The 23,997-nt window shown below is 37.2% G+C and overlaps 1 protein-coding gene across 2 annotated transcripts in view; it reads right to left on the bottom strand.

Annotated features, from left to right (window-relative positions):
* Positions 1-23,997, bottom strand: part of CCSER1 (coiled-coil serine rich protein 1) — a 1,500,652-nt gene that overhangs the window by 166,202 nt on the left and 1,310,453 nt on the right. For both annotated transcript variants that reach the window (XM_053703431.1, XM_053703432.1), the window contains exon 8: positions 21,450-21,533. In XM_053703431.1, coding sequence (XP_053559406.1) covers positions 21,450-21,533 — 84 coding nt within the window. The remainder of the gene's footprint in view (positions 1-21,449; positions 21,534-23,997) is intronic.

Raw genomic sequence — 23,997 nt, 5'->3', positions numbered from 1 at the left:
TCATCTAATATAGGCAAATACTTAACTTTTGCCCCCCCTAATCAGGAGAGGGACCTATATGTTTAAGCATCAGCTCTCTATTCTACTTTAGGATCTATTGATACAAGGAGGCATATTAAAGATATCAAATTATTAGCCTTAGAAGTTTATTGTAGATATTCAGAATATGCGCTTATACTTGAAAAATTATAATGATGACATATTATCCCTAACAAATATGATATTCATGATATAACTGTACTTCATTATTGTATTAATGTTTTGAATTAATGTTTTTATTTTCACTTGCAACAGGACCTTACTTGCGTGTTCTCTGGTGGCGTCCCGTAACTATGGAAACATACTCACACCTGCCGAACCACGTGATGGCAGTGGAGACATGATGTCACTTCCGGAACGCCGCCAACAATGGCGAGGAAAGGATCCAAGGGTGGCAGGTATAAAGTAAGTAAAATATGCACACTGTATTTTACTGTCTGAGGACGTTACAATTTGTAATAAACTAATAATATTTGTTTAAGACCCAGTGAGTGCTCCTTCTTATGTTGGAATTATATATATATATATATATATATATATACACACACACACATATATATATTCTCTGTAATAAATAGTGCAATAGTACAATGTTCTAACACATTAGGTCATTTAATTATTATTCCTTTATATCCCTATAGATCAGATGTATGAGCATATTTTTATGACAAACCCTCTACAAGTCTTTTGTGATTCAGATGACGCACCCAGTTTTAAACAACTTTCCAATTGACTTCCATGATCAAATTTGCTTTGTTCTCTTGACATCCTTTGTAGAAGGAGTAGCAATCCACTATATATATATATATATATATATATATATATATATATATATATATATATATATATGTGCATTGGTGCCCTTTGTTGTTAAGTAGATGAAAACATGTAAAAACTTATTTATGCAATATTCATATTTCATATAGGTTTTAACTATGTATTTACTGTAAATATTTCACATTCCAATGTTTTGCACATAGAGGAATATGTTGTAATTATTTACAAATAGAAGTTTCTATAAATATCTGTTTCTATCTATCCCTATATATAATCATGTATACAGCTGTGTTCATAAGTTTACATACCCTGGCAGAATTTATGATTTCTTGGTCATTTTTCAGAGAATATGAATGATAACACAAAAAACTTTTCTTTCACTCATGGTTAGTGTTTGACTGAAGCCATTTATTATCAATCAACTGTGTTTACTCTTTTTAAATCATAATGACAACAGAAACTACCCAAATGACCCTGATCAAAAATTTACATACCCTGGTGATTTTGGCCTGATAACATGCACACAAGCTGACACAAAGGGATGTTAACTATCCTCACCTGTGATCTGTTTTCTTGTAAGGGACCAAGATGATCATGCGTTACCTGGCAAATTTATTAAATGTGCATGCGGACCGCCATGATGTTTCAACCCAGGAAGAACATTATTATAAGGCACACATAATGAACTAAAAACTGGGTTTGGCGCAATAAAGATTGCTGATGTCAAATAACAATAATAATAATAACTAGTATTTATACTAGCCTTTCTCCCAGTGGGACTCAAAGCGCTTTTTCAGCACTCACTCTCGGAATTCACCAAATCGGCAGCTGAATAGTAATAGTTGTTATTATTACCTAAGTTAATGGTACTCATTTTATCAACCTCGGAAGGATGAAGGGCTGAGTCGGCCCTGCCGGGATTTGAACCTGTGACCTTGGATCTTTTTTAAACAGGCTTTTTTTGTTGTAGTCAGGGCATTTACCAACTGAGCTACCCCCCGGCTTTTTGCCAGGAAAACAGCTGACATTTTTAATAGGTACTTATTTAACATATATATTGAAGTTGATTAAAAAAAACTGCGTTTCCTATACCTTTAACTGTGTGGGACTCAATCAAATGTTTAAATCTAGATATTCTACATTAACTGCTAAGCCATGGGCTATTCATTTAGTTATACATTTATGGAAATAAATTAGTTTAGCATGACATGATATACACATAATGAAATGATTCTGCCTGGGATACTGTAATTTGGAGAGTCCACAAATCTTAGCTTCAAAAGGGAAAACTGTCTCCGTTCATTTTCTATTTCTCTTATCAAACTAATAAGCCAGTAATTACCTTAATGCTCTGCACTTCCTCTTTGTGAAGTGGTGTTACATTAGCAATTTTCAATAATATAAAAGTAATCCTAATTAATATACACTTACAAAAAAAGTTCATCTAATGGTCTTTCTAGTATAAAACTTTTTTTTCTATAAGTCTTGTACGCACATTATCTGGAACAAATGATGTACTCTGAGGGCGCAGTTACATAGTTATAAAACGCTAAAAAATCGCTTTGCAAAATCCTACGTCAGCTTTTGTTTAGCACACAGTTTACATACTTTTAAAATACATTTTATCAGCTCTCTAAAAACTCGGCAGGTGACAATCGTAAAGTGGGCCTGATTTTTGTGAGTATTCATCAATATTGTAAAGACCATAATTAAGGGGAGGGACATACATATATATTAATACATATTTAATACCCATATATGTGACATCATATACAGCTAAAGAGATCAGTAATAAAAGCATTGTAATGTTAAAGGGAAATTAAAACCAAACAATTTCATGTTTCATTATTCAGATAAAGCATAAAGCATACAATTTTAAACAACTTACAATTTACTTCTATCCTTTGTTGAAAAGGATACCTAGGTAGGCTCAGGAGCTGGAAGCTAGCTGCTGATTGTTTGCTGCACATATATACCTCTTATCATTGGTTTACCAATGTGTTCAGCTAGCTCCAAGTAGTGCATTGCTGCTCCTTCAATAAAGCATACCAAGAGAACAAAGCAAAATTGATAATAAAAGTAATTGGAATGTTGTTTAAAACTGTATGCTCTATCTGAATCATGAAAGAAAAAAAAAATTGGTTTAATGTCCCATTAACACACACAACACTGATTTCACTACATTTGACGGCCAGTAGATCATACATAGCAGTGTTTTTACACTATGTAGTTACCAGTAAAAAAAAAAAAAAAAATCCCCAGTTGCTACTCATAGCACACACAGATCAGTGTTACACCCAGCAAGACTGCCAGTAACATATAAGATGGATATTATTGTAGAGGATCCATTTATATAGTCCTTCTGGAAATGTTTTTGTAAAAATGTATAGTTTTGCTTATTTTATTAAATACAATTTGTGCTGATTTTCAGTATAGGCTCCTAACCCCAAACATTTAGATGTATACTGATGTTTACAGACTTCAGACTGCTTCTGTTTGTATAATGGGTCTTTTAACCCCTTAATGACCACAGCACTTTTCCATTTTCTGTCCGTTTGGGACCAAGGCTATTTTTACATTTCTGCGGTGTTTGTGTTTAGCTGTAATTTTCCTCATACTCAATTACTGTACCCACGCATATTATATACCGTTTTTCTCGCCATTAAATGGGCTTTCTAAAGATACCATTATTTTCATCATATCTTATAATTTACTGTAAAAATTTTTTATAAAATATGAGGAAAAAATGGAAAAAAACACAGTTTTTCTAACTTTGACCCCCAAAATCTGTTACACATCTACAACCACCAAAAAACACCCATGCTAAATAGTTTCTAAATTTTGTCCTGAGTTTAGAAATACCCAATGTCTACATGTTCTTTGCTTTTTTTGCAAGTTATAGGGCAATAAATACAAGTAGCACTTTGCTATTTCCAAACCACTTTTTTTCAAAATTAGCGCTAGTTACATTGGGACACTGATATCTGTCTGAAATCCCTGAATATCCCTTGACATGTATATATATATTTTTTAGAAGACATCCCAAAGTATTGATCTAGGCCCATTTTGGTATATTTCATGCCACCATTTCACTACAAAATGCGATCAAATAAAAAGAAATGTTCACTTTTTCACAAATGTTTTCACAAACTTTAGGTTTCTCATTGAAATTATTTACAAACAACTTGTGCAATTATGGCATACATGGTTGTAAATGTTTCTCTGGGATCCCCTTTGTTAAAAAATAGCAGACATATATGGCTTTGGCATCGCTTTTTGGTATTTAGAAGGCCGCTAAATGCCGCTGCGCACCACACGTGTATTATGCCTAGCAGTGAAGGGGTTAATTAGGGAGCATGTAGGGAGCTTGTAGTTTTAATTTTAGCTTTAGTGTAGTGTAGTAGACAACCCAAAGTATTGATCTAGGCCCATTTTGGTATATTTCATGCTACCATTTCACCGCCAAATGCGAACAAATAAAAATAAAACGTAAAATTTTCCCAATTTTAGGTTTCTCACTAAAATTATTTACAAACAGCTTGTGCAATTATGGCATAAATGGTTGTAAAAGCTTCTCTGGGATCCCCTTTGTTCAGAAATAGCAGACATATATGGCTTTGGCTTTGCTTTTTGGTAATTAGAAGGCAGCTAAATGCCGCTGTGCACCATACGTGTATAATGCCCAGCAGTGAAGGGGTTAATTAGGGAGCTTTTAGGGAGCTTGCAGGGTTAATTTTAGCTTTAGTGTAGGTATCAACCTCCCACATGACACATCACACCCCCAGATCCCTCCCAAACAGCTCTCTTCCCTCCCCCACCCCACAATTGTCCCCGCCATCTTAAGTACTGGCAGTAAGTCTGCCAGTACTAAAATAAGAGGTTTTTTTTTTGGGGGGGGGTTTAAATAATAATTCTGTTCTGTAGTATCCTCCCTTAGCCCCCAACCTCCCTGATCCCCCCCAAACAGCTCTCTAACCCCCCCTCTCTCTGCCTTATTGCGCCATATTGGGTACTGGCAGCTGTCTGCCAGTGCCCAGTTTGAAATCAAATATGGTTATTTTTATTTATTTTTAAAAAAATACTATTTTCTGTAGTTGAGCTGCCCTCCCTCAACCCCCAACCCCCCAACCCCTGCCAGATCGCTAAATATTTTTTAAATACCCACCCTCACTCCCACCGAGTACCACCTTGTGCTCCCACCGAGTACCACCATTGTTCCATAGTGTAGGGTTCCCACCCGCCCGCGCGCGCACCCGCTCCCATGCACGCGTGCGCACCCGCTCTCGTGCACGCGCGCGCACCCGCGCGCCCGCACTCGATCCCGTCCCCCTTCCCACCGATGGCCGCCCACCCGCCTCCCTGGGTAAGCTCCCACCCACCAACGAACATGGCCATCAATGGCCGATGCAGCGAGGGCCACAGGGTGGCTCTCTCTGCATCGGACGGCTAAAAAATCGTCAATATCAATCGTCAATATCAAGGCATCACTGCTATAACATGAAAGCAGTTGGAAGTGATCAGGATCGCTTCCACTGATTTCAAAGACCAACGACGTACAGGGTACGTCCTTGGTCATTAACTGCATTTTTTTGCAGGACGTACCCCATACGTCGTTGGCCGTTAAGGGGTTAATTTGCAGGACGGGGGGAGGTTCTGTTCTTAGCCCCTTTCAGTTGGTGTCCCAGCCTAACCTCATGAACAGTGCTAAATTGCCAGACTCTAAGTAAATTCTTAAAACAATCTATACTGGATTTTTATATCAGTATCTGTACATTTTTAATAGTAGTGTCTATTACATGCAGTTAAATGAAAATTGGTGTATACTGTTCCTTAACACCTGACAACCTTAGATCCTGAACATATTAATCAACTTATTTATTTTAATAATTGTATTTCAAAAGGCTTTGAAAAGGTAATATACGAACCAGCTTTCCACAAACATTATTTAGTTGCTTGCAAAAAAAAAAAAAAAAGATAATAGTTATGGTAATTCCAGCATCATATAAATATAATACAAATAACTGCAAGAAATAATACATATTCAGGAAAGTATTGTAAAATGCCCTTTTAATTAAAAAGTTTTTTTTTTATTATTATTATTTTAGAATTAATTAATATTTTGTAGATAACATAAATATTATTTTTAGGGATGTGCATTTGTAAATGAAAATGAATATCCAAATAAATGCACCAACATAATTTAAAGGAACGAAAGAACACTGATGAAAATAGTTAGTATTCATTTGTTTTCTTTAACCCCTTAATGACCACAGCACTTTTCCATTTTCTGTCCGTTTGGGACCAAGGCTACTTTTACATTTTTGCGGTGTTTGTGTTTAGCTGTAATTTTCCTCTTACTCATTTACTGTACCCACACATATTATATACCGTTTTTCTCGCCATTAAATGGACTTTCTAAAGATACCATTATTTTCATCATATCTTATAATTTACTATAAAAAAATTATAAAATATGAGGAAAAATTGAAAAAAACCCCACTTTTTCTAACTTTGACCCCCAAAATCTGTTACACATCTACAACCACCAAAAAACACCCATGCTAAATAGTTTCTAAATATTGTCCTGATTTTAGAAATACCCAATGTTTACATGTTCTTTGCTTTTTTTGCAAGTTATAGGGCAATAAATACAAGTAGCACTTTGCTATTTCCAAACCATTTTTTTTTTCAAAATTAGCGCTAGTTACATTGGGACACTGATATCTTTCCGGAATCCCTGAATATCCATTGACATGTCTATATTTTTTTTTTAGTAGACAACCCAAAGTATTGATCTAGGCCCATTTTGGTATATTTCATGCCACCATTTCACTGCCAAATGCGATCAAATAAAAAAAATCGTTCACTTTTTCACAAATTTTTTCACAAACTTTAGGTTTCTCACTGAAATTATTTACAAACAGCTTGTGCAATTATGGCACAAATGGTTGTAAATTCTTCTCTGGGATCCCCTTTGTTCAGAAATAGCATACTTATATGGCTTTGGTGTTGCTTTTTGGTAATTAGAATGCCACTAAATGCCACTGTGCACCACACGTGTATTATGCCCAGCAGTGAAGGGGTTAATTAGGGAGCATTTAGGGAGCTTTTTTGGGGTAATTTTAGCTTTAGTGTAGTGTAGTAGACAACCCCAAGTATTGATCTAGGCCCATTTTGGTATATTTCATACCACCATTTCACCGCCAAATGCGATCAAATTAAAAAAAACGTTAAATTTTTCACAATTTTAGGTTTCTCACTGAAATCATTTACAAACAGCTTGTGCAGTTATGGCACAAATGGTTGTAAATGCTTCTCTGGGATCCCCTTTGTTCAGAAATAGCAGACATATATGGCTTTGGCGTTGCTTTTTGGTATTTTGAAGGCTGCTAAATGCCGCTGCGCATCACACGTGTATTATGGCTAGCAGTGAAGGGGTTAATTAGGTAGCTTGTAGGGAGCTTGCAGGGTTAATATTAGATTTAGTGTAGAGCTCAGCCTCCCACCTGAAACATCAGACCCCCTGATCCCTCCCAAACAGCTCTCTTCCCTCCCCCACCCCACAATTGTCCCCGCCATGTTAAGTACATGTTTTTTTAAAAAGCATATTTACATATGCTGCTGTGTACTATCCCCCCTTAGCCCCCAACCTCACTGATCCCCCCCAAACAGCTCTATAACCCTCCCACTCTAACTTAATGGGCGCCATCTTGGGTACTGGCAGCTGTCTGCCAGTACCCAGTTTAGAAGAAAAAATGTTTTTGTTTTACATTTTTTTAACTTTTCTGTAGTGTAGCTTCCCCCCACACAAAAACCAACCCCCCACCCCTCCACGATCTCTTTTTGTGGTTGTTTTTTTTTTTGTGATTATGGCCCTTTTAAACTTTTTACTTTTTATTGATTTTCCGTAGTGTAGAGGTTCCCACCCGCTCCCGCCCCGTGCACGCGCCCGCCCGCCACCCTCCGTGCACCCGCGCGCGCCCGTGCGCGCCCCCGACGGTCCCGCCCCCGATCCCGCCCCCCTTGACGCCACACGGCACACCGATGGCCGCCCACCCGCCTCCCAAGTCGGCTCCCACCCACCAACGATACCGGCCATCGATGTCCGGTGCAGAGAGGGCCACAGAGTGGCTCTCTCTGCATCGGATGGCCATGTAAGGTTATTGCAGGATGCCTCCATATCGAGGCATCACTGCAATAACCGGAAAGCAGCTGGAAGCGAGCAGGATCGCTTCCAGCTGCTTTCCACACCGAGGACGTGCAGGGTACGTCCTCAGGAGTTAATTGCCTTTTTTTTGAGGACGTACCCTGCATGTCCTCGGTCATTAAGGGGTTAAAGGGGCAGTCTATTCAAAATTAACCTTTCAGGAATCAGATAATGCATGCAATTTTAAACAACTTTCCAATTTACTTTTAGCATCAAATTTGTTTTGTTCTCTTGGTATTCTTAGCTGAAAGCTAAACTGAGGTAGGCTCATATGCTAATTTCTTAGCCCTTGAAGGCCGCCTCGTATCTGAATGCATTTTGACATGTTTTTTACAACTAGAGGGCGTTAGTTCATGTCTGCCATATTGATAACATTGTGCTCACGCCCATGGAGTTACCTAGGACTCAGTACTGATTGGTTAAAATGCAAGTCTGTCAAAAGAACTGAAATAAAGGGGCAGTCTGCTAAGGTTTAGATACAAGGTAATCACAGAGGTAAAAAGTGTTTTAATATAACAGTGTTTGGTAATAAAGGGATTATCTATCTTTTTAAACAATAAAAATTCTGGTGTAGACTGTCCCTTTAACATAACTGTGTTGGTAATGCAAAACTGGGGAATGGGTAATAAAGGGATCATTTATCTTTTAAAACCATAACAATCCTGGAGTAAACTGCACCCTAATGTGCTCTTGCCAGAGCCCCAGTCATGCTAACAGGAGGCTTAGTGCGCTCGGTTCCCAGGACCTGCACTCTCCTGGGAGCCAAGCATGGCTAGCATCCTGTTAGCGCGGCCGGAGCTGTGGCAATAAGAGAATCAGGTAAGCGCGCACTCCAGAGCGCATTAGGATAAGTATTGTAGCTACAGGTGAACTTTTCACTTGCAGCTTTGAAACATTTACATTCATTTAACTAAAATTCAGTATTCATTTTGTTTAAAAAAAAAAACAACAACAAAAAACTGAATAACGAATGTCCCCAAATATTCAGAATGAAAATTTCATCCAAAACAAAATTTTCTTGGCGGCACAAGATAAATAATTTTATGAAAAACACCACGTATTGCATGACACTATATAATCAGAAGCTAAAGGAATCCTGAGTAAAAGGAATCCGTGTACAGCCAGCACAATGCACTATGAGGCAGTATAACACGTTCTTTTATGATCACACAACACTGTTTGAATATGTCCGAGGCTGAAGAGCTCATTTATCTTTTTGTGCAGTGCATGGGTTTCACAACCAGAATTCAATGATAACGGCTCTACCCCATAAGTGTCTCCTTTTGTGGAAAGCTGTGATGATCAGCAGTTTCAACTGCTTAAGGGTGCTTTAATGCTCTGCTGAATTTTTGGAAACATGTTTTCCAGCTGGTAAAAACTATAAAAAATGCTACTTTCCGTAAAGCATTTCAGCTATTTAATGAATTAAATTCCCAAAGTGGCTAACCATTAAGATTTGAACTAATGCCAGAACAAAACAAACAAAACATTGCCCTCAGTTTATTTATTGAAAAAAAAAATACCACAAATAGATATCAAAAGCAGTGGAAGCCACCTTAATATTTTAGCAATGCATTCATAGGTATAGTGCTTTTATAGATATTTTATTTAGTGCAATCATATGTATTTATAGCTACAGTGTTGCTTATTTTTAGATACTTTAGACTGTAATGATCCAATTAGTATCCCGCACAAGATGGGCTGTTCAGGATCTACAGACTCAAATGCAGAGCAATATGCATCTATAGTGGGAACAGAGTGGCTTTTGAATGGCTGTACTTTCCACTTCCACCATCATAAAAAAATAAAAACAGACTCCATTACAGGGCTTCAACTATGTGTTTAACCTCTTTGGGGGTTAGAACACATAGACTTGCAGGGTAAGTAGTGCTAAAATGACATGCTCTAAACATTTAGAGTACATATTTTTTTGCACTACAATGTCCCTTTAAGGGGCCTATTTATCAAGCTCTGTATGGAGCTTGAAGGCCTGTGTTTCTGAAACACCACTTATGAAGCAGCGGTCTAAAGACCCCTAAATATCCAAACAGCATTACATTTAACCTAAAACTTTTCTGCACAAAGCTTTTAAAGGGACAATCATATTGGGACAAAAATATTGTTTTTTTTTTAAATTCCCTGTAGCTTAGATCTGTTTTCTTGCACAGTCTCCACAGACACTGCATAACATTCAGAACCTTCACTATCTACATACTGCACAGTGATTGCTTAATGTGTGCAGGAACTCATTTTATATCTGTACCTAATTGGCTACTGCAAAGTAGATGATATACACAAAGTACCACTCAAGAGGTTAATCAAAGGGTATGCAAAACAATACAAATTTCACTAACAAAATTACAACTTTAAATGCTTTTAAAACAGTAATTTTGTATGCAAACATTTTTGCAATGCAGTAATTATTTTCTGATGTATATATATATATATATATATATATATATATAAAATTACTTTAATGTCCATTTAAACAAATTATTATTTATTGATTGACAATTTCCCAAGACATGAAATTGGTAGCATTTCTGCCTGGAAATTCTGAGCTATATGCAATAATATAAAGCTTTAAAACATACTACTCTCAAACCTACTGCTATGTTCAGTCAGGGCCGGACTTGGGATAAGAAGCCACCCTGTAAAAATGAAGACCTATTTTCCGTTGCGTCCAATAGAATAAACCCACCCCATTTTGCTTAAGGGGATTAATTGGATACTCCTTCCCTCAATATTTTATTTTTCAAAAGTAAATGATATTACTTTGTAAAAACAAAATAATTGGCAGATTGTTGTTAGATAGGCACTCTACAACCAAATTTCATCCACAACTCTCTTTCTCAGTATGATTATACAGTATATATTTGGGCCGATTTACCAATGTCTTGCGGACATGATACGCTGTAGCGTATCATGTTCACCAGACATCGCTGAATGCAGACAAAGTATGCTGTCGGTATTTAACATTTCACAAGCAGTTCTGGTGAACTGCTTGTGCTATGCCGCCCCCTGCAGATTCGCGGCCGCTAGCAGGGGATGTCAATCAACCCGATCGCATAGGATCGGGCGGATTGATGTCCGCAGCCTGAGAGGCAGGGGGCAAGTTAAGGAGCAGTGGCTTGTGCGGAAACAGGGGCATCAGGGGTCATTCGGCCCTTGATAAATCGGACCCATAGTGTGATCTGGACAAGACACTCAAAACAGTGTGTCACTTTGTCTCACAGTGTGATTTAACTATACACTAGTAGCCATTCAAAGGAAGGATAATAAATGGTATATGGCCTAGGAAATAAAACTTACAAGGAAATATGTTGTGACCTTAAAGAGTGTAGGTCAGAGGAAAAAAAAAAGAAGTTATACAGATGCATCGCTTCACCAGCAGCACCATCCCTTTAAAATGTAGCCTACCCCAGCTTATGCTGCCTACCAGGAAATCTACTGGTGTTCTGGTAGGCCAATCCGGTCTTGTGTTCAGTGTTTGTAAAAGAACGACTTCCTACCAAAAGCAAGAGTGAAGTATGTCAGCTATGAGGGCTGGACTAAAGACTTATAACTTTGTTTATTGCTTTAAGGGATACTATTCAGATAGAGCATGCAATTTTAAGCAACTTTCTATTTGACTCCTATTATCAATATTTCTTCATTCTCTTGCTATCTTTATTTTAAAAGCAAAAATATAACGTTTAGGAGCCGGACCATTTTAGGTTCATCACCCTTGATAGTGCTTGCTGATTGGTGGCTACATTTAACCCAGGTCTGAACCAAAAATAGGCCGGCTCCTAAGCTTTACATTACTGCTTTTCAAATAAAGATAGCAAGAGAACAAAGAACATTTGATAATAGGAGTAAATTAGAAAATTGATTATAATTGCATGCTGTATTTGAATCATTAAAGAAAAAAATTGGGCTTAGTATCCCTTTAGGATTCAATTAATAAAGGTGATTGTTGGCTCAACTGCAAAAAAATGTTTTTTGTCATATTTTCTTTAACTCCTTGTTCCTTTAAATTCTTGGAAATATTTTTATTTTTTATTTTTTTAAAACTAGGTTTCTTTCCAGACAATATTTGTTTCATTAGATAAATATGAAATTATTTTTGCAAAAGCAATTACTCAACAAATATTTATTTTACAAAAATGAATGATATATATATTTATATATTGCCCTTTGTGACTTCTTTCAAAGTCCTAAACCATTTGTTTGAATCAGAGTGTCTTGTGGTAAATTAAAAACACAACACAGATCTATCTTGTCTGCTTTGGTTTCAACTAAATATTAAAATAATGCATGAACACACAATTCTTTTTGTTATGGTTGCATTTATATCGCTGTTTCTATTTCCTGCAGTCAGAACTCTGAAAACCCAGCCTCATTAGAACATGACACTCATGCTATGTTTACTCTGACCTTATGATCACACTTTTATTTATTATTCCTTTGCTTCTGGCATCTCCTTAATGAAACATATACGAATCAAGGCACTAGAGACATGCAAACAATAAAATATCTCTATTGGTTCCAGAGAGACACGTAAACATTTGTACTTACCAATACATTACAATGCAAACCATTTTAACTACAGACACCTGTCAGACATTATCCCAGCTTGATCTATTTCTGTGTTCTGACCCCATAATCCCTTGCTCATCTATCTTGGCCTAAATGATCCTATTTAACCTGCAGCTTGTCTGCTTTTTCTCCCAAAGAGTATTTACTTTATATTTCGAAACAACAAAGACATAAGAAAAGTGACCGAGGAAGGCAAAATAAATTTTCTCCTGTATTTATTTTATAGCCCCCGTAAGCAGTTTGCAAAGTAATGAAAGATAAGAGTAAAAAAAAAATAAAAAAAAATGTTTGATGTCTTTCAATAAAAGAGATGGTGCTTCTATTACAAATAAGAATGCAATAAATAACACAGTAATGTGTAAGCAATGCAAGGGATGGTACAAAATGGCTTATATTTTACATTCTTGACATAACATCCTGGAACTACTTATAGCAAAACATTTTTTTTTACAAAGTTTTACAGAGAACGTACTGTAAAATATATGTTGAAAACAGCTTTTGTTATATCCCCAGATACCACAGAAGTTCATAGTAAGACATTCAGATATACTTACTAAGAAAAGAAAATAAATCACAAAGAAAAGCCTCAAACCTATCCTAAACCATTTTCACCTGTAAATCTTGCAATGTTATAAAAGTACAAGTATGTTTTTTAACCATAATACAGTTATAATCGGAGAGATATATTGGTGGATATTCTTTCATTTCTTTCAGCTCAGTTTACTAAATGAAACCATTAAAATCAAATGATTTTAAAGAGCTTTAATTGCACAGAGGCCTTGCGCAGTAATGCAACATAAGTTGTGGTCTATTTACTTTGTTGGAACCATTAGGCATTTTGCACAAGCATGTGAGAAGAAACAAGTTAATAAGTTTGGCTTAATTAACAACAACAACAACAAAAAAGCTGTTTATACACCTTGACTTGAAATGATGTTCATGTACATATAATTACCATGTACTAAAAAGGAGACTGAAAAAAAATCTTTGTTGTACAGAGAAAATGTTATATTATAAGTGCAAACATATAAATTACTACTTTTTATAAAGTTGGTGGAATAAAAAGAGTGGTGAGGAAAAACGAGGCGAAGAGTTCTAAAGGTAGTTAATCCAAAAAGTTTATTGGAGCAGAGCCTGTAATGGTCAGTAAGGTGCTCTCCTTGCAGGATCCCAACACTCCAAAGAGCCAGGGCCATAAAAGGACACTAGAGCTAACTGGCATACAAGCAACATTAACATGACTGTGCTTGAGAGTGCAGCTAATCCCCTTAAGGGCCACAAGGCGCTGCTCATTTTATCAACTTCGAAGGAGGAAAGGCAGAGTAGACCTCGCCGGGGGTCGAACTATCAAGCCTCGGATTGCTACAGTACAGAGTAGCCACAGAGCATTAGTATGCTGAGCTAGCTGTCCAGCTAGCCACAAGCTCCAGACACAAGGGGAACAGTGAAGACAAGTCACCCGAACAGAGCAACATCAAGCCTCCACATCACCTCAGATTCAAAGTCAGAGGACAGTAAAACATGGGTTTGGATGCCACCTGGATGGCAATATCTGAACCATATGAGTGGAAAACCACTAGGACCTTTTCTATCCCAAGAAGGAGATTCAGAGCATTCCCAACACTGAGGAAGGACCCCTAACCGGAGCCCACTCCCACTCACTGTCTGGTGTCCCGAAAAAGGAACAACCAACTCCCAAAGGGAATCCAAGTCCCCCAAAGGCGACCCATCCACAAGGAGAAGACAATCCCAGAGGTCTCATGAAGAAGAAAACCAATAAAGGAACAAGTCCAAAAGGACAATTTCCTAAAGCAACACCGCCCGACCGGCGGAAAAGAGGCGCTAAACCCTTCAGTTTTCCCACCACGTGGGAAGGAATACTCTAGGTTCCGAGGGTATCGGAAGCAACAGAGAGTGATGCAGCAAAATTCACTGGCCTAGTCACCAGAGAGACGGCTATTTAGGACAGAAACAATCCCGAGAGCCGCACGGACCCGCAAGTCCTCTTAAGAATGCTTAGCTGAAACTTGTAAAACAAATAACAAGAACATATATAATGTTAAGAGCACTCGGCACCCCAACCTGACCAGCAAGGTATAATAGGTGCCATGTGTCTGAATAAGCCATGAGATAGAAGATCTGAACCCAAGCAGGACCAGCCTGCAACCAGGGTCATAACTGCCAAGCAGGCTAAATTCACCCTCAGAAAGGGAGGAAGAAAAACAGACAAACATGGGACTAACTTGTCCCGAACAACTATCGATTCCAGAGATTTTTAAGTTCCCGCAGGAAACATAGTATGAAAAAGAAAAGAAAATTAATCCAAACCGGATAAAATAAAATAACAGGCAACCTGAGGGTTAACGCCCAAGATGAACAGAAAGATCCGCAGGACCAGCCTTACGGAAACCCTGTTTATCCAAAAAACTGTGAAGGATCTCAATAACAAGACTTAAAGGAGATTACTTCATCCCCCCATGTCTAACGAGGTGAGCCATCCGAAGGAGGAGACTGATGAGTCCCATAACCGAGAAGGATAGGGTCCCTAAACAGCTCAAAAATGTGTCTGAGTAGAAGGCGAGCCTAAATAAAACCTCTAGTCTCCAAAATGTTATCCCTCTCTTGCCCAGACCTTGTGGCCTTACAGAATAATTCTGCACTAAAATCAACACTTGACAAAGCTGCACTCTCTACTGTTTGCCGTGCATCATGCACTCATTGACAACCATGACACAAAAAACAGACCTGCTATCTTCAGCGATGTTCATGGACTGCTGAATGTGAGTGGAGAAAATCACACACCCGTGCAGATTTCCTGCATTGTAAATTCATCCTCAGGTCATACAACTCTGCCCTCAGCATGGCCAAACAAGTCCATTTCTCTTCCATGTCAATTCAAGCATCCAACCCCAGAAGGCTATTCTCAACCTTAAACTCTTTAACGTCTGCCTGCACCTCCGCCCACTACCAAACTCACTGCTCAGATTATTGCTGATCACTACAAAAATAATTTTGACACAATTAGAAAAGACAGCCACCCCTCCTATTAACAAAACATTTGCATCTGAGGAAGAAGTACCACTTATACACTGCTGATACCCAAATCTATCTTTCTCTCCAGATATTTACAAATTTGATTGATTGTGTCACATATAAGGATTATAGTCATATCTTTTGTTCAATTCATATATCTGCCGATGTAGACATAAATAAATGTCAGTGTTGATTCTATCAATTGAGGTTACTTTAAAAAAACAAAGCAAACATACAATTATTCCAATTTTGTGTTTTTCTGCTTCAAGACACATCTTATCTTTGTGTGGTCTTTTTGATCACCATTCAATTAGATATCCAATGGCCTGCCCTTATATTATTGAAAGTAGTTTAGAAATGTGCTCACACTTAAAGTGAAGGTAAACTTTGGTGAATGAAAGCCTGTTTTTTAAAAATACTATTATAAACAGGGGCACTTTCATTCATCAAAGTTTACAAAGCAGCCGTTTTGATTAAAAACGTACCTTTTTTTCTTTTCACTGCCAGAGCAGCTTCCCCCTTCTGGAAATGCTCTCTTCACACGTCAGTAATGACTAATCCAGTCTTCTCCAATCACAGCTTTTCCCCCAGGGTAGTCATTGCCCGAGGCCATGCTGTGATTGGAGCAAACTGGATTAGTCATTGCTGACGTGTGAAGAGAGGATTTCCAGGAGGGGGAAGCTGCTCTGGCTGTGAAAAGAAAAAAAGGTAAGTTTTTAATCAAAACGGCTGCTTTGTAAACTTTGATAAATGAAAGTGCCCCTGTTTTTAATAGTATTTTAAAAAAAACAGGCTTTCATTCATCAAAGTTTACCTCCACTTTAAAGGGAGATGAAACCCAAAATGTTTCTTTAATTATTTAGCATATCATTTTAAGAAAGTTTCTAGTTTTCATCAAATTTACTTAGTTCTCTTGGTATACTTTGTTGAAAAACAGGTAGATACGCTCAGGAGTATGCACATGTTGGGAACACTATATGGCAGAAGTTTTGCCAGAATACTTTTAACAGATTTATACATTGATAAAGCACTGCTGCCACCCAGTACTCAAAAGCAACCTACTATCATATAGTTCTCCAGACATGTGCATGCTACGTACCTATGTATTCTCTTCAGCAAAGACTACCATGCAAAAAATATATATATTGTATCATCTGATGCCCTTTTGTCTATTTTTCTGGCTGGAAATGCTACCAATGTGATCACAGTAGTGTATTGTCAGATATTTCCACTACCCCTGATCATGTTTTCTGCTTAAAGAAAAAAGGCCTATTTCTAACATGGAGCCAAAAAGTTTTCAGCAATCACAATCCCTTTTCTAGAAATCTTTCAACACCTTTTCAAGATTATTTTTTCCTTTTCAAATTTGACACCTCAAGGCACTTGATAAAGTTCCTTTTGCACATCTTTGCAAGTTTTCAGACTATTTAGAATAATTCTACCATACTGGACATGTGCAAAACACTCTGAAATGGCTTCAGGAGACATTTAAGAGGTGTATTCGCATACATGGTATCAATTCATTAAAGCTCTAATCATCACTATTGTATAGACCATCTACAGTGGCCAGGGCATGCATTTACATAAAGTACATATAGGTTAATGTATATATGTATATAAGTTGAGTACGTGATATTCTGTAGAGCTATGGGGATCTCCAAGAAAAGTGAGATCAGGAAACACTAGAAATGGTGTAGAGTAATCTCTTTCTGTGAATGTTTGGTTCTAAGTCACTCTCCATCTATGGTCATAACCAGCCTTTAAAATGTGATTGTGTATTTGTGAGCCTATTGCAATCCTATTCCATCCTCACCACTGTTAAACCTTATGATGGGCATGTTTTCTCAATTACAGGTTTATTTTAATTTTAACATATTCTTATAATGGATTTTAACAGTACTGAAACTGTAAAGCGTGAAACTGCTCCATATAGCATTGTATCTGCATAGAAGATTGCGCCTTCGTGAACACATTTTTATAGGAAAAACACTTTTGTGAGTGCAAAGTCCTAAAATGTGTGGAAACTTTATTAAAATTATACACTCTATCTGAATCGTGAAAGAAAGAAAAAAAAAATAGTGTTTCATGTTAATTTAAAAGTAAATAAAAGCAAGGACGCAAATGGAATGGGAATGCTATCTAAAGACTTATGGACCGATGATCAAAAGTTTGCAAGCAAAACATGAAAAACCACGTTTAACCTTGCAGGGATAGTCTCGGTGCAATTGTCAAATAAAAGGCACTGTCCTTGCATGTGGCGAGATGGCTCCCATAAAAAATAACGAGAGCTCTCTGCTAAGTAAAAGTACACAGGAAGAAAGACCGCTGCTCAATAACTTGTCCGCCTGCTCTGAGGCCGCGGACAGAAATTAACCTGATCGAATACGATCGGGTTGATTGACACCCCCTGCCGCAAATCTGCAGAGGGAGTCATTGCACCAGCAGTTCACCAGAACTGCTGGTGCAATGATAAATGCAGACAGCGTATGCTGTCGGCATTTATCAATGTGCGGCGGACATGATAGACTACTTCGTATCATGTTTGCTCGACACATTGATAAATATGCCCCATAAACTTTAATGGAGTCTCGTTTAAAAAAAAAAAAATCGCCACCAGCACGTGCAAACACAAGTGCAGGATTTCAAGGAGATATATGTATATATATATATATATATATATATGAATTTATTTATGTATATATGTCTGTAAATAAATATACACATATAAATACATATGTATTTTTTCTAACGCCTGACATCTCATATCTTTGAGACCTTATAACTTTTTATTGTAATTTTTTTATTTTAAATAATTTGTATTATTTTGATGTGTTTTGTGACACTTTTTTGACTCGCGTAACAGTAAACCAGAGCTCTGAAGTTGCAGTAATCATTCTAGCATATATAAAACTTATGCACACATGTTCGCATTTACTTTCAATTTGTAATACAGGTGGAATATAACTTGCATGTAAAGGCCTTGAAATCCAATATCGGTCTTGCGCAAACGATAGTGCTTCACTTGTAATCTAGCCATAAATGTGACATATTGAAATCCTAAATTACCAAATAATAACTCTTAAAATAGCAAAACAAACAAAGTTCTTATCTCTAATCACAAGATAATAATCTAACGATATACTCCTCAAATTATATAGACATTACAATGATTAGAATTTAATTGGAAACTAAGCATTTCCTGGATTCTTTTTTTTTTGTTAATTAAAATAGCTTTCTAGCAAATAATTACCAAAATATTATTTAAATCAGTTAAAATATTGAAATAATTATTTTAGATTTTTATTTCTCACCCTACAAAATAACATATGTTGTTACACAAATTGCAGTTTATCATCTGTTAAATTGTCTTTATATTTGGCAAACTGGTATTGTAATAAATCATTTGCAAATATTAAAAGTATTAATAATAATTGATGTAAATGGGAAAAGCATACATATATCTTCAGCTCAAAGTTAATATCTGTGTATGAATGATTTAGTGATATTACATGCAGCTGTTTACCTAGCTGATGAAGCCAAAAAAAGAAAGCATAATTAGTGTGTTTTTATAGACCATCTGAGCGTTAAAAAAGTAGTAAAATCTTTATTAATTTAACAGGGTTTTTATAAAGTTTACAATTGTTAACCCCTTAATGACCAGACCATTTTTCAATTTTCTTACCCTTAATGACAAAGGCTATTTTTACATTTCTGCTGTGTTTGTGTTTAGCTGTAATTTTCCTCTTACACATTTACTGTACCCACACATATTATATACCGTTTTTCTCGCCATTAAATGGACTTTCTAAAGATACCATTATTTTCATCATATCTTATAATTTCCTATAAAAAAAATATAAAATATGAGGAAAAAATTGAAAAAAAAACACACTTTTTCTAACTTTGACCCCCAAAATCTGTTACACATCTACAATCACCAAAAAACACCTATGCTAAATAGTTTCTAAATTTTGTCCTGAGTTTAGAAATACCCAATGTTTACATGTTCTTTACTTTTTTTGCAAGTTATAGGGCCATAAATACAAGTAGCACTTTGCTATTTCCAAACCCCTTTTTTTCAAAATTAGCGCTAGTTACATTGGAACCCTGATATCTGTCAGGAAAACCTGAATATCCCTTGACATGGATATATTTTTTTTTAGAAGACAACCCAAAGTATTGATCTAGGTCCATTTTGGTATATTTCATGCCACCATTTCACTGCTAAATGTCATCAAATAAAAAAAAAAGTTCACTTTTTCACAAATTTTGTCACAAACTTTAGGTTTCCCACTGAAATTATTTACAAACAGCTTCTGCAATTAAGGCACAAATGGTTGTAAATGCTTCTTTGGGATCCCCTTTGTTCAGAAATAGCAGACTTATATGGCTTTGGGGTTGCTTTTTGGTAATTAGAAGGCCGCTAAATGCTGCTGCGCACCACACATAAATTATGCCCAGCAGTGAAGGGGTTAATTAGGTAGGTTGTAGGGAGCTTGCATGGTTAATTTTAGCTTTAGGGTAGAGATCAGCCTCCCACCTGACACATCCCACCCCCTGATCCCTCCCAAACAGCTCTCTTCCCTCCCCCACCCCACAATTGTCCCGCCATCTTAAGTACTGGCAGAAAGTCTGCCAGTACTAAATAAAAGGAATTTTTCTTTTTTTTAATAAAAAAAAATAAAATGTTTTAGCTGTGATGGACCCCTGCCTTAGCCCCAACCTCCATGATCCCCCCCCCCAGCTCTCTAACCCTCTCCCCTACCTAATTGCCGCCATCTTGGGTACTGGCAGCTGTCTGCCAGTACCCAATTTGCCCCAAAAACAAAAGTATTTGTTTCTCTTTTTGCCATTATTAATGTTTTCTGTAGTGTAGCAGCCCCCCACAATACCCCAACCCCCTCCCCCTCCCAGATCCTTATATATTTATTTTTTTAAAATCTTTTTTCCCCCCTCTTCCCACCTCATTGGTGTCAGTGGCCAGCTAATCGCACGCGCGCCCCCGCACGCTCCCGGCACCCGGCGTGCACATTGCACTTACAGGAACCGGATGCCGGGTAGCGATGGGCCGCCCACCCGCCTCCCTGTTATGCTCCCACCCACCAACGAACGGCACCATCGCTACCGGTGCAGAGAGGGCCACAGAGTGGCTCTCTTTGCATCGGAGTCTTCTAAAAAGGTATTGCAGGATGCCTCCATATGGAGGCATCACTGCAATACCCTGACAGCTGCTGGAAGCGATTGCGATCGCTTCCAGCACTCTGTTAGACAACTGACGTACCAGATACGTCTATTGTCATGTTAATGCATGACGTACCTGGTACGTCAGTTGTCATTAAGGGGTTAAAGGGACATGAAACCCAATTTTTTTTTCTTTCATGATTTAGATAGAGAATACAATTTTAAATAACCTTTCAATTTACTCCTATTATCAAATTTGCTTTGTTCTCTTGTTATTCTTTGTTTAAGCGATACCTAGATAGGTAGCGTACACATGTCTGAGGCACTTCATGACAGGAAATAGTGCTGCCATCTTGTGTTCTTGCTAATGTATAACAATGTTGCAATATAGTACTGCAGACACGTGGACACTCTTCATCTTGCCTTCCTGCTTTTCAACAAAGGATAACAAGAAAACTAAGAACATTTGATAATAGAAGTAAACTGTAAAGTTGTTTAAAATTGTATGTTCTATCTGAATCATGAAAGACACATTTTCCATTTTATGTCCCTTTATTTATGCTTCTTTAAAAAAATATAAAAAAAAAAATAGAGAGACAAAAAGAGATTTTGAAATCAATTTGCAACTTACCAACTCTTCTTGCAGCTGCAAAATAAGTTCATCTCGTTCTTTAAGCTGTAGCTTCAGCATAGAGCATTCATCTTTCATTATATCCTATGAAAACATTAAATCAGAAGTTATAATGACTTTAGAATCTTCTCCTTTTTTTAATAAGAAAAATGTGTTTCACGCAGTAGGATATAATTGCATACAAGTAATAAACTTCAATTTTCTTCTGTCATATGTAGTATTTGTTGATAACATTTTCTGAAGTGCAGTAAAAGAAGCTAATTTATCTATGATGACAAATATAAATGGTTTCATGTAAACAAGATGGCTTTGCCAGTGTTTTTGATTTCTAAGCTTTGTGTCAGGATTTCCAGCTGTATTGTAGTTCGAGAACAGATGGCTGCGCTTCATAAAGGTGCAATCTGGTATACAAAACAACTCATTATTTAATATTGCAACATTGTCTCCATTTTATGCAATTCAAATGTTTATGACATGGTGATAGTTTTTATAGAATTTCATAAAATGTATTTTTTGCTGTAAATTAGTCCTTTTTTATCTCTGGTATTTGTTAAAGTGAAAAACTAACACTGTGCTCCACAAAATGCATTAAACAACAACAATTAAAATAAACATCATTCAATATAGTTGGTTTTCTTATTATGTTAAAGAGATACTTAATTCAAACGTAATCTTTCATATACAGCATGTAATTTTAAAGAATTTTCCAATCTACTTCTATCATCAAATTTGCTTTATTCTCTTGGTATCCTTTTTTGAAGAGTAATTTGAGGTTGGCTGATAGTAGTTTAGGAGTGTGCATATGTTTTTAGCATTCTACGGCAGCAGTGTTCACAACTATGTATAACATTGCTATTAACATTGTTGTACGGGACTGGATGAGGCTTCCGGTGGGAGGAGTGAGTACAGACTGTGTGCATGAGGCTGGTCCACGCTCCCCCACAGTCTGACGACAACGCCAGGATTCGTCGACCCACCAGCTTTCTTGGCCGAGACCGTACTGTCTGGCTTGGATACGTGGCTGTCCTGCATCGGTAGGACCTGGTAGCCGGAAGTAGCTTGATAGGCTTTAGGCCGATTAGCCACGGCCAAGTATGCCCAGACGCCATCTCTTACAGCCCCAAAGTCGGAGTGCCTGTTGCAAGTTGCATTTAAGAACACAGGTGGAGACTGTTTGAGGATTTGCTGCCACTGGTAAGCTCCAGCCGCTGCCGTGGGAGGACGTCCCGAATACGCCTCTAGCTCAGGCCGTAAAATCCTGTTCCGGAGAACAAAGGGCCGTTGAAGAAACCAGAGTGGGAGTTCCGGACCTGGTTGATCAGCTGGGAGAATCATTGAGAGCCCGACGATGTAAGTCCCTGTGTACACAGGGTGAAGGTAAGGAGGCTGCATATCTAGATAAAAACTCCGGGAGGCCCCCATTATTCTGGTTTAGTACAGTAAGCCCTGGGTCTAAAGGAATATCAGCAAAAATAACTTTAAGGACAAACTTCAAAGTAATACAAGGATATAAGCTCTTATTTCCCCCGCACTGGGAAAAGTATAAGGTCAGGAGAGGGATATCAGTGTTTATATAGAGGAAACGCTGGGCATAAGATTAACGCTTCAATCCCTTACAAGAGAGGGACATTTGTAATGGAAAGAGGAGGACATTTGTAATGGAAAGAGGAGGCGGCTAGTGTAAGAAAGATTGGTAAACATAAAGTTGGACTGTGATAAACTTTTTATATACGGACATAAACAAAGTGATTCCAGTCAAACACATATCCGCCATTTAACTACAAAGTAATAGTTGATGGGTGGTTGATAACCCCAAAAATACTGCAAACTGGTGAAGTTGGACAGAACCTATACAAATTAAGTGCTCTTGCCTTTAGAAACTAGGCCCTTATATTTCTAGGAACATCTTAGTATACTGAATTGTGAAGGCTGTAGAGCCTGTCTATAAAATTAACTGATTCAAGCCACTTTATTTTTATGGTTAGGGAGTAATGTGTTAAGCTGTTTTTCTAAGTAATAGCAAAAGGGAAGGTGATACTTGATGTGATTAGCAGACTCTATATCCCTGTTGAAAGTGTCTCTTGATCTGTTTAAAGGAGCTGTATTTTATTTTTGAAAAGCTAAAATATAGGCTGGTTATGGTCGAGATAAATTTACCATAGTTTGTTATAGAGAATAGACTGGCTATTTATCATAGTTGAGGATTAAGACTAAGTCTTATATACATCTAAACAGTTTCTATATAAGAATCATATCAATGTGACATCACTATATACATATTTGTATCTGTATGGGTAATTTGTTGTTTGTTATAACAGATGGAACAAAGAATTGATGTGATAACTTAAGCTTGTAAGGTTCAAAACTAATTATCTGTCTCTATAGCTTTGTTGATAATATGAAAGGAAAAGGTGTAATTTCTCTATGTTTAAAGAGCTAATTAACAGTATACTGCTGCCACTATATATTGTACTGTAGTTAAATTAAGAAGTTTAGTATTGCTATATAACGAAGAGGTAATGAGAAAAACCTGATTATACAGTCGTTT

This window comes from Bombina bombina, chromosome 2, assembly GCF_027579735.1.
Source record: "Bombina bombina isolate aBomBom1 chromosome 2, aBomBom1.pri, whole genome shotgun sequence".
Lineage (NCBI taxonomy): Eukaryota > Metazoa > Chordata > Amphibia > Anura > Bombinatoridae > Bombina > Bombina bombina.
The sequence above is the reverse complement of the archived record's forward strand: the minus strand, read 5'-3'. Positions and strand labels throughout refer to the sequence as shown.